Source organism: Hyperolius riggenbachi, chromosome 4, assembly GCF_040937935.1.
Source record: "Hyperolius riggenbachi isolate aHypRig1 chromosome 4, aHypRig1.pri, whole genome shotgun sequence".
NCBI lineage: Eukaryota > Metazoa > Chordata > Amphibia > Anura > Hyperoliidae > Hyperolius > Hyperolius riggenbachi.
In genome coordinates this window covers 194637113-194651151 of record NC_090649.1, presented here as the reverse complement: position 1 = coordinate 194651151, position 14039 = coordinate 194637113, and the positions used below count along the sequence as shown (strand labels likewise).

The 14039-nt window shown below is 42.2% G+C and overlaps 1 protein-coding gene across 1 annotated transcript in view; it reads left to right on the top strand.

Moving 5' to 3' along the window:
* LOC137504741 (IgGFc-binding protein-like) overlaps positions 1–14039 on the top strand; it is a 188240-nt gene that overhangs the window by 10489 nt on the left and 163712 nt on the right. Inside the window, exons 6-9 of the mRNA XM_068233324.1 lie at positions 1741–2024; positions 5661–5938; positions 9315–9916; positions 13135–13696. Of these exons, the coding sequence (XP_068089425.1) occupies positions 1741–2024; positions 5661–5938; positions 9315–9916; positions 13135–13696 (1726 nt within the window). The remainder of the gene's footprint in view (positions 1–1740; positions 2025–5660; positions 5939–9314; positions 9917–13134; positions 13697–14039) is intronic.

The following is a 14039-nucleotide window of genomic DNA, read 5'->3' as shown; positions in this document are numbered from 1 at the left end:
CCATTGGCTTACATGGAGTGACAGGGTCAGGAGCCAATGAAAGCGGCTCCTGACCGGCGCACAGCACTCTGCCGTCATAGCGACGGCAGAGAGAGCAGCCCTGTGGCGGGGACAGAGCGGCGTGTCCGGCGGGAGCGACGGTAACTTGCGGCGATTCGTCGGGAAGCGGCGGTTTGCTGGACCAGCACCCTCTGGTCCTTAAGGGGGCAGAGGGTGCTGGTCCAGAAAGGGTTAATAAGAATGGTGTTTTCAAATTGACTCCTAAACCTTTTTGAAGTAAGCATGTGTCATGCATGTTCTAGTGCACTCTAAACTAGTGCTCGCTTTAAACTACAGACTTAAATTCATATTGCTCAGAGAATAATGACGTCTCAGCTGCAGTGAATATACTGGCATAAACACAGGAAGCTAAAACGGTTTTGCTCACAACCCCTTCTACAGTCGCACAATTTTAGGGACAGCCATAGCTGTTTTTATGTTTCTTAATGAGTATTCAAACTTCAGTAGTACATTGAGGATAATTCTACACTCCTTACTGATAGTTCTAGCAAATAAGGGTTGTAATCTTCAGGTACAAAAAAACCCCAAATACAGACATGCTGGATTTCTTTCTAGGTACCTAATAAGTACAAGGTTACTTTGGATAATTAGACCCCACTCTATAGGTCCTATTACATAATCTAATAATAATAATGGTAGTGTCTAGCTAAAAACCCACTAGGAAGGAATTATGTCAACTGGCTGAAAAAATACAATAGGAAAATTACAATAAGAAAAATGTCTAACTTCTACTTTAGAAGATCATTGCTCAGATGCCACCTGAGGAAGGGCGATGGACCTGAAACATTGTACCTATCTGTCAATATGTCACTGCCTATTATTGAATAAAATGATTTTCAGTTGAGCTCTGGTCTCGTTGAGTTTCCTAGTATCCATATAGAGAGCATCACTATGGAAAAGCAATATGATCTGTGCATTAACATTAGGCATCAATACCCTCTGATGGGTGCAGGCAAATTAACACAAAAGAGAAAACAGGTAAACAGTAAGTTTTAAAGAGGTTCTTGTTATCTTAAATATTTTGAAATAACTTTACTTCAAATTTTGGTTGAATGTTCGAATACAGTAAACATTTGCTTTATCGTATATATATATATATATATATATATATATATATATATATATATATATATATATATATGTATATATATATATATATATATATATATGTATATATATATATATATATGTGTGTGTGTGCATGTATGTATGTATGTATGTATGTATGTATGTATGTATGTATGTATGTATATATATATATGTGTGTGTGTGTGCGTGTGCATGTATGTATGTATGTATGTATGTATGTATGTATGTATGTATGTATATATATATATATATATATATATATATATATATATATGTATATACACACACATAAAAGCTTTAGATTGTAAGCTCACAAGGGCAGGGCTCTCTCACGCTTTTGTGTCTTGGAATTCGCTACACATTTTATTCAACATGTTACTTTTCTTTTGGCACTGTAATTCAGTATTTTGTATATTGATGTCCACCCCTGTCTGTATTATTATGTAGCCCATCTTTGTTCTTACTTTGTACAGCCCACAGACTATGTTGGTTCTTTATAAATCATTATTCATAATAATAATAATAATATATAATGTAAATGCATTCACTCACTGAGTGAGTCATTTCTCCTTTTTTTTTATAACATCGTAGGTGGATGATCTGGTCCTGCACCTCCCGGCAAGCTTATCTCCAGATGTGTTTATCGGACTCAGTGGTCAGTATGTAGATGTAAAAGTTGCCTTTGGTCTACGAGTCAAATATGATGGAGATCACAGAGTTGAAGTGACTCTTTCCAACATCTATCAAAACAAAGTATGTGGAATATGTGCAAACTTTAATGGAAATATTAGAGATGATGACCTTAATCCAGATGGAGAAACTGAGACTGATTCAACAAGCTATGGCAACAGCTGGCAAGTGGCCAATAAAACAAGGTATGGCAGTTCGATGTTTTTAAAGGGAAAACATAAACTGTAAAATAAAAACAAAGAAATAACAAGTAATAATGTGTTAGGCTTTGTTCACATTATAAATCGCAATAGCTGATCGCTTTTGTGAGTGCTTTTGTTTGGCAATTAGCTCTTTTTTTTTCTGCAGACAATCAGGAAGTGAACGCTTTGACCTGGAACTAAATATCTTTAATGTACTTTGTAATGAAAAGTACTCATAAAATCGCTTATCAAAGCACTTCTTAAAGAGCTTCCTATACCTTCCATTGAAGCGCAAATGCTCTGAAAATAGTGCAGGACCTGCGTTTGGAAAGAAAGCTCATCATTAATGTGAGAACACTCACATTGAAATTCATTGCACTAGCGCTTTTAAAGCGCTTTTTAAAAACATTACCACTAAAAATAATCTCAAAACGTTAATAGTGTGAACAAACCCTTAGTAATAGTTTTACTTAGTAAGGAAGTTGTGACATGTTGTGAAAAAATCAGTTTGTATTTTATAATAAATACAATAACAGTTATATGAAAATTGTATCTAGGTTACCCATTTCAGAAATAGGCAAGATAGATGACATTGTGGACTTGATTGGCTAAGGTTTTGTCAGAGATTGTTCTCTATCGGTAACTACCACCATGCCATTACTAGGTGAAATGGTCCTGCTCTCATTTCTGTAGGGTCATTGTCCACCATCCTTTTGTGTCACCTGGATAGAGATGGCTAAACAGTTTGCCAGCAGACAGTTCCCAGAGAACTTGGGTTGTCCCCAGTTTGCATTGAATGTGAATTTTTTTGTCAAAAATTTGCGTTCACATTTAACATTAAAGTCAATGGCCACCGACTTTAGCGGTTAATAGCAAAGCTACCGTATGTGGTAGAAGGAGGACAGTAGGAACAAGAGGGAATTTGTTTTTCAAAAATACCTTATAGTTTTGGAGAAAATCTTAAAGTTTAAATCTTACATTTTAAAGTTCGGAAAGGAAAAGAATATATATTTAAATGCAGTGAATGACAGATAATGTATCAACCAAATAGTAGTGTACATTTACATATATCAAAAGAAAGAGCGTTGCATTTCATGATGGGGTTTTCAGGGGGTCTATACGCAGTGCGTATGGAACCCCTGTAAACCCCGGGGAAGTAACGCTTTGGCCAGGGACCGCTATACAACCGAAATATGGTTGTATAAGTATCTCTGGCAACTTTAGCTATTTTTTGGACCAATTTTTTTGTGCTCAGAGTGCACCTATAGCGTCACCCACGCTGTCACCCTGCAGGACCCACAGCACCCTGATATCAGAGGGGGATGGGGCTGACATCTGAGGTCCTCTTCTTAAAGGGAACCTAAACTGAGAAGGATATGGAGTTTTCATTTTAAAATAATACCAGTTACCTGACTCTCCTGCTGATCCTGTCTCTCTAATGCTCTAATGCTTTCAGCCACAGCCCCTGAACAAGCATGCAGATCAGGTGCTCTGACTGAAGTCAGACTGGATTAGCTGCTTGGACAACAAGAGAACAAGGGTGCGCTCCTATAGTGCATTAACACTTTATTCACCAGTATCACGCTAAAACAATTGCACTAGTCCACTTGCTTACCATCGCATATGGATCCTTGAAGCCCTGGCCAGGCTCAGGAAGTGGGTGATAGTCGCTGGCGGCCCCCTACATGTGTGATACCTGCACACTCATTGTAAGTGCAATTGTTTTAGCGTGATACTGGTGAATAAAGTGTTAATGCACTATAGTAGGGCACCCTTGTTCTCTTGTTGTCCATTTGCTAGATCTCTGGCACCACCCAGTGGAGGGAGCAGCACTGTGGGCATAGCACTCACCCAAAGGGCCATACTAAGCCACAGCAAGCGCTGGTTTTACACCTTTGTTCTTTGGATTAGCTGCTTGCTTGTTTCAGGTCTGTGATTCAGACACTACTGCAGCCAAAGAGATCAGCAAGACCGCCAGGAAACTGGTATATTTTAAAAGGAAACATCCGTATCCCTCTCAGTTTAAGTTCCCTTTAAAGAGGACTCCCAGATGCCACCATGACCGCCCAAGGCGTCATCAGCCCCACCTCTTTCTGGGGCACCGGAGGTGGGGAAGAGCCCCTTGTTCATGAATTGGACAAGGGCTCTGGGGAGAGGGGGAGGCTTAGCCACCTTCTCCTCCAGAGCCCCCATACCATGGACCATGCGGGCTGGTATAGCTCAGAGTGTGAACCCCCACCCCCCAATGCAAAGGCATTTTATTGATAAGGTGGGAAAATATCACCTGGGAAAACTTAAAAGAAAAAGATGGTAAAACTTAGAAGAAAAAGTGAATCGAATAAGGGCCCTTATTAGTTTATCTCATGCATTAGCTCTCCTAACAGTCAGAGTGAAGAATATTTAAAGGAATACTATCGATTCACATATTTTTTTCAATTGACACAGGAATTGTTTGGGAAGTGCTGCTAAGTACTGGTGTATACATTTTAGTAGCAACCTCTTTGTTTACTGTTATCAAAATACTTTTCAACTTTACTGACACCAAAACTGCAGACTGAGCCATGAGGAGAGGGGAAATTCCCCTCACACTTGATCAGTTAACTCTATGTGTAACTCTGTGTGTGACAGAGAGATAGAGCTCCCAACAGCTGCAGCTTCTGTGTCCTGTGTTTCTGACTGAAGTGTCTGAAGAGAGTAGAGGAAATGTAACTAATTGTCACAGCTTTTCATACTGTTTTTGCTTTCAGAGTTTAAGATGGTTGATATTTGCTTTCTGTAGTCTGATATGCAACTCTGGCTGTGCATTGAAGCAGACACCCCTTCTGCACTTGATTTGTCCCAATATAGCTAAATCCTACCCTCAATAAATTACAGCTTTTGCCTCTGATATTTATCAAAGTAGGAAAATGTTTACACAGCTACTTAGACATTATTTGTACATTGTCATTTTAGAACACTTGGGTGTTGGTAGTATTCCTTTAAAGAGAATCTGTACTCTAATATTCTTACAATAAAAAGCATACCATTCTATTCATTATTTTCTCCTGTGCCCCTCTGTGCTGTTTCTGCCACTCTCTGCTGCAATCCTGGCTTGTAATTAACAGTTTTAGGCAGTGTTTACAAACAAACTAACCAGCTTCTAATAGGCTCAGCTAAGCATAGTGTGTGAGTCATTCAGAGTGTGCAGGGCGCCTGCAGAGGGTGTGTATCGCTTCTACCAATCACAAGCAGCCCTGCACATTCCACACAATCAAGCCTTAGCCCGACAAACAGGACAGAGGAAAGATACATTGATTTATTACAGAGACAGTGCAGTTAGGAAAGACTGAAGTAAGCCAGAGCAGATTAGAACAGGCATAGGAACTTATAGGATAGAAGAACTAAGGCTGAAAAATTTGTTACAGAGTCTCTTTAAGCTTTGAGAATCAACCCCCATGTTTGCTAATTCACTTGTGCTCTCCATTGATCTCCATGTCTATACGGCTCACAAGAGCATTTATTACATGCAAATCTGAGAAACTTTTTTTGGTAATCCTAAAGCAACAGTTTGTCTGAATACTTAGACTATTATTAATATGTCTCATATGTTTGCATTCGTAATGGATTAATACATTTAAGATAACACATTTGTTGTTTCAGTTGTTTACCAGCCATTTCAATTCAGCCACTCTGCACGCTAGAAGAAATAGACGTGATTCGAAGTGAGGCTTCTTGTGGCATGATGACACCCTTCCATGGTGTATTCCAATATTGCTATCTCATAGTGGATCCTCGAGAGTACTATGTGAACTGTTTCCATGACATGTGTGAGCTCCATTTAGACCCTAACATTCTGTGCAATCACGTGCAGGCATATGCAGATGCTTGTCAGGCTGCTGGAGCTGTAGTTCTGCCCTGGAGAAACTCAACATTCTGCCGTAAGTATGGCTGTACACACACACACACACACACACACACACACACACACACACACACACACACACACTCACACTTTTGATAAAGGGCTCTTTGGTCTTTTCCAGCCCTTCCAAGTGGTTCTGGGTCATGATGAGCTGTCTGTGTATTCCTTAACCAATTGAGGACTGTAGGCTTACACCCCCCCCCCTGCCCCCCTAGTGACTAGGCTATTTTTTACAATTTAGGCCACTGCAGCTTTAAGACCTCACTGCAGGGCCATACGACCTAGCACACAAGTGACCCCCCCTCTTTTATGCCCACCAACAGAGCTTTCTGTTGGTGGGCTCTTATCCTTGCTGGCATGTTTTTTTTTTTGTCATTTATTTTTAAATAAATGTTCCCTTTTTTATTTTTTTCCCTCCCCCACCAACCAATCACAGCGATCGGCTGTCGTAGGCATTAGCCTATGACAGCCGATCCCTTCTGTGCTTCCCAAGGGGACAGCCGTGTCACACCGATGTTCCCAGTACAGCGTTGCCATAGATCGTAGCGCTGTACAATGTAAATAGACGGCAGTCTCGCCATCTAACCGCCTCCTAGCGGCGATCGCCGCTGGGAGACTGATGACAGAGTAGAGCGCTATCCAGTGTTGCCAACCGTCAGTAAATTTACGGATTGTCCGTAAATAAACAGTTAAATTTAAGTGCCCATGATTTCCGTAAGTACTTGCTGTGTCCGTAAAAATTACATTACATTCCTGCACTTGCTGGGGGCGGGTTGTTGCAGATATTTACTTCCGCCCCTCGGCTCGCTGTGGCAGCCAGTAGCAGGCATTTCTGTCCCACACATCCCTCCCCTTTATTCCCCTGCCGACTCCACCCCCTGCCTCTGTCACTCAGTCCAGAAGCCCGGGAATGTGTGCGCAGAGCGGCTCACTCGAACGACTGACTATGTGTGTCAGTCTCCAAGTTCTCTGACAGTGGTGCTGGCTGGAGAGGGTAGCAAGCAGCCTCCAGGAGCCATTGAGCAGGGAGACGGACATCAGAGAGGAGGAGTGGTGAGGAGACGCTGATAAAAAAAAAAGATAAACTGTTTATTGTGCTCCAGGGGCTGCTGGAGAGGAGTGCAGGAAGCATCGGATGTCTGCCCTGGTCATGTGCTACATGAATGGGCACTGTGCAGGACTTTTCATGTTCTGCCTAGAGCCCAGTGATGTGATCAGTCTGTACAGGCTGTGTGGCAATGGTTCCCTAAAATGCAAACTTTCCATTAACTGCCACACAGCCTGTCCAGGCTGATTACATCACTGCACTCTATGCAGATTATCACTTGTGCTCAGAATGGAGTTGTGGGCAGTAAAGGACGTATGAGAGGGATCTGAAGTTTAAGTGTACCTGAAGGGGGGAGCGAAGGAAGGGGGAGCCCTAAGGTGAGGAAAGGGGTTGACAACACTGGAACTATCTCCTGCAAAACCCCACCCCAGGACTTTGCGCCAATTAGTGTTGAGTAGTCCTGGGGCTGCCGCCATATTCACCACAATTGTCGCGGAGCAGTTCGCTAGTAGTTAAAGGACAACTGAAGTGAGAGGGATATGGAGGCTGACATATTTATTCTTATAGGCAATACCAGTTACCTGGCTATCCTGCTGATCTTCTGCCTCTAATACTTGTAGCCATAGACCCTGAACAAGCATGCAGCAAATCAAGAGTTTCTGGCATTATTGTCAGATCTGACAAGATTAGCTCCATGCTTGTTTCTAGTTTTATTCAAACACTAATGCAGCCAAATACACCAGCAGGGCTGCCAGGTACCTAGTATTGTTTAAAAATAAATAAATATGGCAGCCTCCATATTCTCTTCACTTCAGTTGTCCTTTAAAGAAGAAGTGATTTGCCCAGTTTTAGTGATAATTACACCTGGTAACTGGAGAGGCAAAAAAGGCAAGGTAGCAACTCAGATGTCTGATTATGTGGTGATCTGCAGAATCACCAATAATACTAGTATGGCTAAAAGGGTGCTAAGACTGTAGTGCTTGGTGCAACCGTAACTTTATTAGTTTTTCAAGACCTTACCAGAGGGACTAGTAAGGTACTATAATACACAGACTGTAACCTATTAATTAGGCGAGACCTCACCAGAGGGGCTGGGGAGGTACTCTTAGTACACAGACAATGTGACAGAGAACAAGCCCCAGCAACTGGTGATACTGAGGGAATCTCTCGAGGAGCGGGTGATTCAGACTATACTGTAGTCTAGTGGACACCTGAGGAGCAGGTGTACAAACAATACTGCAACAACTGATCACCTGAGGAGCAGGTGATTAAGACTATACTGTAGTCTAGTGGACAACTGAGGAGCAGGTGTACAAACAATACTGCAACTACTGATCACCTGAGGAGCAGGTGATTACGATACTAAGAATCCTTCACCAGAGGCTAGCCCACTGGTGAGGACAGAGTGGTCGGACATGCAAGGTTCGGCAACAAGAAGGTAAGTAACAGTACAGAATCGTGAGGCAAAGGGATAATGGGTAACAGGCAGAGGTTCAGCAACTGGTCAGATAGGCAGAAGTACAGAAACGTTAGACAGGAAGCAAGGTCAGAGTTATAGTCAGAATCATACACAGGTAATCAATAACAACATAACAATTCCTAGTCTAGGTGTGAAGTCCTTGGTTTCAACACCTGGGATCTAGTCTAAGGTCTGAGCGCTAACACGTAAGTATTCACGACAGCAGACGAGGACCGAATGACAAGTGAAGGCTTATGAGTAAGAGGGAGACTCTCAGCCACTCCCACCTCGGATTTCCTCCAATCCGAGCGGCGAGAGTCATCCCTGACGTCAGCCGACCGGCAGGTCAGCTGATGCGCCTACTGCAAGCATAAAGGTCCTGTCTCCGCGCGAGACAGACCTTCTGTGAGTCAGAGAACCGACCATTCCCGGCGTGCCAGACGCCGAGGGAACGGAGAATGCTTGTGAGCCAAGGAAGGAAGCAGCTGCAGACACCCCCTGCGTGTCGGCAGCCGCTGAGCTACTAGTTGTTACAGCACTTCATTTATGTGTTTTTGTTCCCTGACTTCTGGTCATGAAAAGTAGTTTCATTGTGTTACACAATGACAATAAAGTGCTTGAATTTTGGTGCTGTCTAGGGTTGTTTTATGACAGAGTAATATATCCCCCTGCATACTTTATATTGATATTAAATAAGTCATACTATGCCAATCTTCCTTGTTACTGTTACACTCTCAGCAAACCTCCACATGTGCTTGCTTAGGGTTCATGTGTATCTTTCTAAGGCTAGATAAGATTGCAAAATATTTTGGAGAAATAAACCTATTACTACTTATTAATCTCCACAGGTTTGACTTACGGTTATATTTGGTATTTGTTTTACAGCTCTAGAGTGCCCATCAAATAGTCATTACGAGCATTGTGGAACAGCCTGCCCAGCTACTTGCATCAATCCAGGATCACCATCTAATTGCAAGCTTCCCTGCACAGAGGGCTGTGTGTGTGATGATGGATATGTTCTGTATGATAGAGAATGTGTTCCAAGTACTCAGTGTGGATGTTGGGAAGATGGTAAACATTACCCAGTGGACTCCGAATTCTGGACAGATGATACCTGCTCTACTAAATGCAGATGCCCTTCAGCAGGGGGAAGTTTAGTGTGCAACTCTGCTTCATGTCCACCTGACAAGTACTGTGGTATAACAAATGGCGTTCCTGGCTGTTACGACCTTACATTTGGTAACTGTATAATATATGGTGATCCTCACTACGACACCTTTGATAAGGAAACTCATCATTTCATGGGAATTTGCACATACACTCTCTCTAAACTTTGCACCAATGCCACCTCTTTGCCATATTTTAATGTTGAAGGAAAGAATGAGCACCGTTATGGCAACCCATACGTGTCATGGATACAGAGGATTATAGTGGAAGTTTATGGTCATAAAATAACAATTGTCAGAGATGAGCCCAGCCGAGTTTTGGTAAGGTTCTCAGAATGTTTTCAAATTTTTGTCATGATAATTCATATGTTTATTGTATGTATTTAAAAGCAAGAAGCAGACAAAGATGTCATGCCCAGATCAGGTTATGATTTTGTAAGGTAAGAGCACAAGTACAGCTGATTTATTTTACTCTCCTATGCTGTCATACCAGCCAAGTCTGAGATCACCTAGATCGATAGCCAGCACTATAACACTAAGGCAGTCAGGGATCTGGTTCTCTGGCACAGGGATGTCAAACCAGTCCTTCGAGGGCAGAGGTTCTCACTCATTTTTGACACAGCTCAAATGAATGGATGTTTCTGAATCAGGAAAGGTGTGGTCCATCAGGTAGAACACATTTCTCTCTTTCTCAGTCCATGCTAAACACTGGCATGGATCTGGCCCTCCAGGCACGGAGTTCGACACCCGTGATCTAGCATGTGTATGGTGGCCCCACGATACCCTCCAACGCGTTGATGAGAAATGAAGACCGGTGGATTGTCTCATCCAAGAGAAGGTCGACCCTATTGTTCTGCTCCCCCCCCCCCCCCAAGTAACAACATGAATCACTAATCTGCCGGCTGGTGACATGTCTGTACAGAACTTGGCTTATTGCCTGAGGTATTAAGTCCCAATCCCTGTGAACGAAGGTAATTGTGCCACACACCTTCAGAGTAAGGGCTAGGTGATAGGATTTGTGCGAAAGGTAAGTGTTAGGCTTTAGGTGATGGTTTGCTTAGTGTGGGTTAGGTGTTAAATGGAACCCTAGGTAAGCGACATGAAGGCTGCCATATTTATTTCATTTTAAACAATATCAGTTGCCTTGCAGTCCTGCTGATATCTCTGGTCTATAGTGTCTGCATCCTACAACTGAAACAAGTATGCAGCTAACCTTGTCAGATTTTTGTGAGAAACCTCTAATTTGCATGCTTGTTCATGGTCTATGGTTAAAAGTATTAGATAGTAAGTCAGCAGGACAGATAGGCAATGTGCATTGTAAATATCATAAATATGTCAGCCTCCAAAAGTCTCACACCTTGGGTTTCCTATAAATGTTAGGTAAGACATAGATCGGTGCTAGGTCTTGGGAAAATATGTTTTAGACAACAGGCAAGGGGTTACTGGTGGGCAGCAAACATCCATTAGTTATTGTTAGGCATCAGCAAGGAATAGCTTACTGAAAAACTTTCAGATAGAGTTAGGATAGCGTAAGGTATAGGGAATAGTTACATAAACGATACGCTTTGATACTGGAGATTCCACAATAAAGTTATACCTTTGTTTGTTCTCAGTGCCTACCCAAATTGTGCCAGGTTCACTGCCAAAAGCTCATCCCCAGAAAGAAAACATGCACTTAATTACAGTTTATACTAGGATTGGCCGCATAAATAAAGACCTGTGTCTGTCGGACCACATTCAGAGCTTATATGCTGCTTATTTTGTTTATAATTTGATGTTGTGTCAAAAGCAATTACATTAATTTTAGGTAGAAATGTATGGCTTGACTTAGTGTACTCTACATACAAAGAATTTTAAGTCTACAAGACAACAGCAAAATAGATGTCAAAAGTGCCATTATGTCTTTTGCTGTAATTTTAACTACTTTTCCACAAGTCTTACTACAGTGTGACAAAAATGACACATAATCGTTGCAGCACCCCAATCCTCTATTTCAAGCTGTCCAGCAGAAAACTATCCCAGAAATGTAATAACACTATCTATCTCACTCACCAATTCCTCATGCCCACAAACTGAATACACCACACCGTGTACACTGGAACAGCCGCATATAAGGGATTTAACATCAAACAAAGCCAATAAATATGCTGCCGTTCTGGGATTGCAAAGTACAAAACACCTTTATTGTACCAAAATTGGATTGAATAATAACTGCATCATAGATAACACATCTCAAATGCCCTAAAAACACTTAAAAACAGTGCGGAGCGTTCCTCCTCATCATCATCATACACACATTATCCCTCATACACCCCCCCTTCACTCTGGTACCGGTACCAAACCCAGATAGCCAACAGAGTGTGGAGATAGGGATAGCTGCAATGTGATGTGGGCATAGGCTGGTTTTCAAGCACAGCACAGATAAACTAATTTCCAGCTTCAAAAGTGGTAGGTTGAATCACCGTCTTACCACCCAGCAGACATGCGATGTAATCACCAGTCACTTGCCGGAAGTTCACTGAGTCCATAGAGGCTGCTCACTCAACCCAGCTATAACTTGCTGCGGGAGCTTGCACTCACGGTCCGTTACTTCCTTGACCCGAGGGAACCTGGGAGGGATCGTCACTCCTTCCTTCAGGGCAGCTCTACCCAGCACTGGCTTGATGCCGGGGAGTAGTTGCAGCGCGAACTCGGCAACATTATACTGCGCGGCTGGCCAGCCTGTTCGTGCACTCTACGCACAGCGGGATGTAGCCCCTCCCACCAACGCCTTGCGCCCGCCCACTGCAAGCTTTGTCAGGATGCCCACATCACATTGCAGCTATCCCTATCTCCACACTCTGTTGGCTATCTGGGTTTGGCACCGGTACCAGAGTGAATGGGGGGTGTATGAGGGATTGGTCTGTATGATGATGATGAGGAGCACTCCGCACTGTTTTTAAGTGTTTTTAGGGCATTTGAGATGTGTTATTATCTATGATGCAGTTATTATTCAATCCAATTTTGATACAATAAAGGTGTTTTGCACTTTGCAATCCCAGAATGGCAGCATATTTATTGGCTTTGTCAGCTGAAAACTATCCTCACCACCAAAAATATAGAAGGCTTCCCATCTGCTGAAAGATTCAGGTTGTAAGGCAAGATAGCATATGATTTAGTGGTCCTGCATGACTGGGCTGATCCATAAGTAATTCTTGTTTGAGGGATGGTTCCTAGAAGATTTTTGTAGAGTGGCTGACTGTGCAGGACCAGGAAATTATGTGACACAGGTGCTATCTGATCTTGTAATCTATTAGCAGTTTGGTAAGCCTTTTATATGCGAGTGTAGGAGTGTGGATCATGTTTGCCTGCATTGGTGGTGGAGGATAGTTTACTGCTGGTTAATGGTAAATAGAGGCCTGTGGCGTTGGAGTAACTATAAGTTTATTTTCTTGTGCTGAGTTTTGTCTTAAGAAGTCTACAGTACAGCTAGGCAAAAACATAATGAATACACTTTTGATGTCCCACAAGATCTAACGTGCATTTATTTTGTCGATCAGGTGGACGGCATCTGGACAAATCTTCCGGTTATCTTAGTCAATGGATCTCTGACGGTGACCCAAAGTGGGCGATATGTCACTCTAGAGACTGATTTCCACCTCACAGTCTCTTATGACACAGACCACACAGTAGATGTGAAAGTTCCTACAACATATTTCAATCAGACCTGTGGACTATGTGGCAACCTAAATGGAATCCGACATGATGACTACCTGATGCCCAATGGTCAGCTGGCACAAAACTCTAATCAGCTTGGAGAGAGCTGGCAAGTGGAAGATGATGATCCATTGTGTAACACAATTGTTCCTACCCCTCCACCTCCATGTCCACCAGAAACAGAAGAATTCTATTCCAGCAACCAGTTCTGTGGTTTGTTGACCAGTAAAAATGGTCCATTTAAAGATTGCCACTCAGTCATCAACCCCGACCGCTTCTTTGGAAGTTGTGTATTTGACCTCTGTGCTCTTGGTGAAGGCCTGTTATGTAAAGCACTGGAATCATATGCTGATGCTTGCCTAAGAGTAGGAGTCCCCATTGCTTGGAGAAATGCTACTCTCTGTTGTAAGCTTTATTTTGAATTTCAGAAAAAAATGTATCTTGCTTTTTTAAGCACAGTCATTTTATATAGATTCACTTCTGCAGATGTTTTGATGTAGTTTTACATGGTATACTGTATGTGGGGATTTGGTTACAGTATTCTTTCATTTTTTATTTTTTATTCAATTCACTGAATTATTTCTTACTTTGGGTGAAGAATTAATCCCGTTATTGCATTATTATTTTTTTGCATATGGGCAATTTTGGTTATATTAGTACCATACATAGGTTGGTGAGAAGCTAAAAATTCAGACTTGCATGCAAATTTTCTGCAGCTTGAAACTGAGCAAATGAAATGCATTTCCTA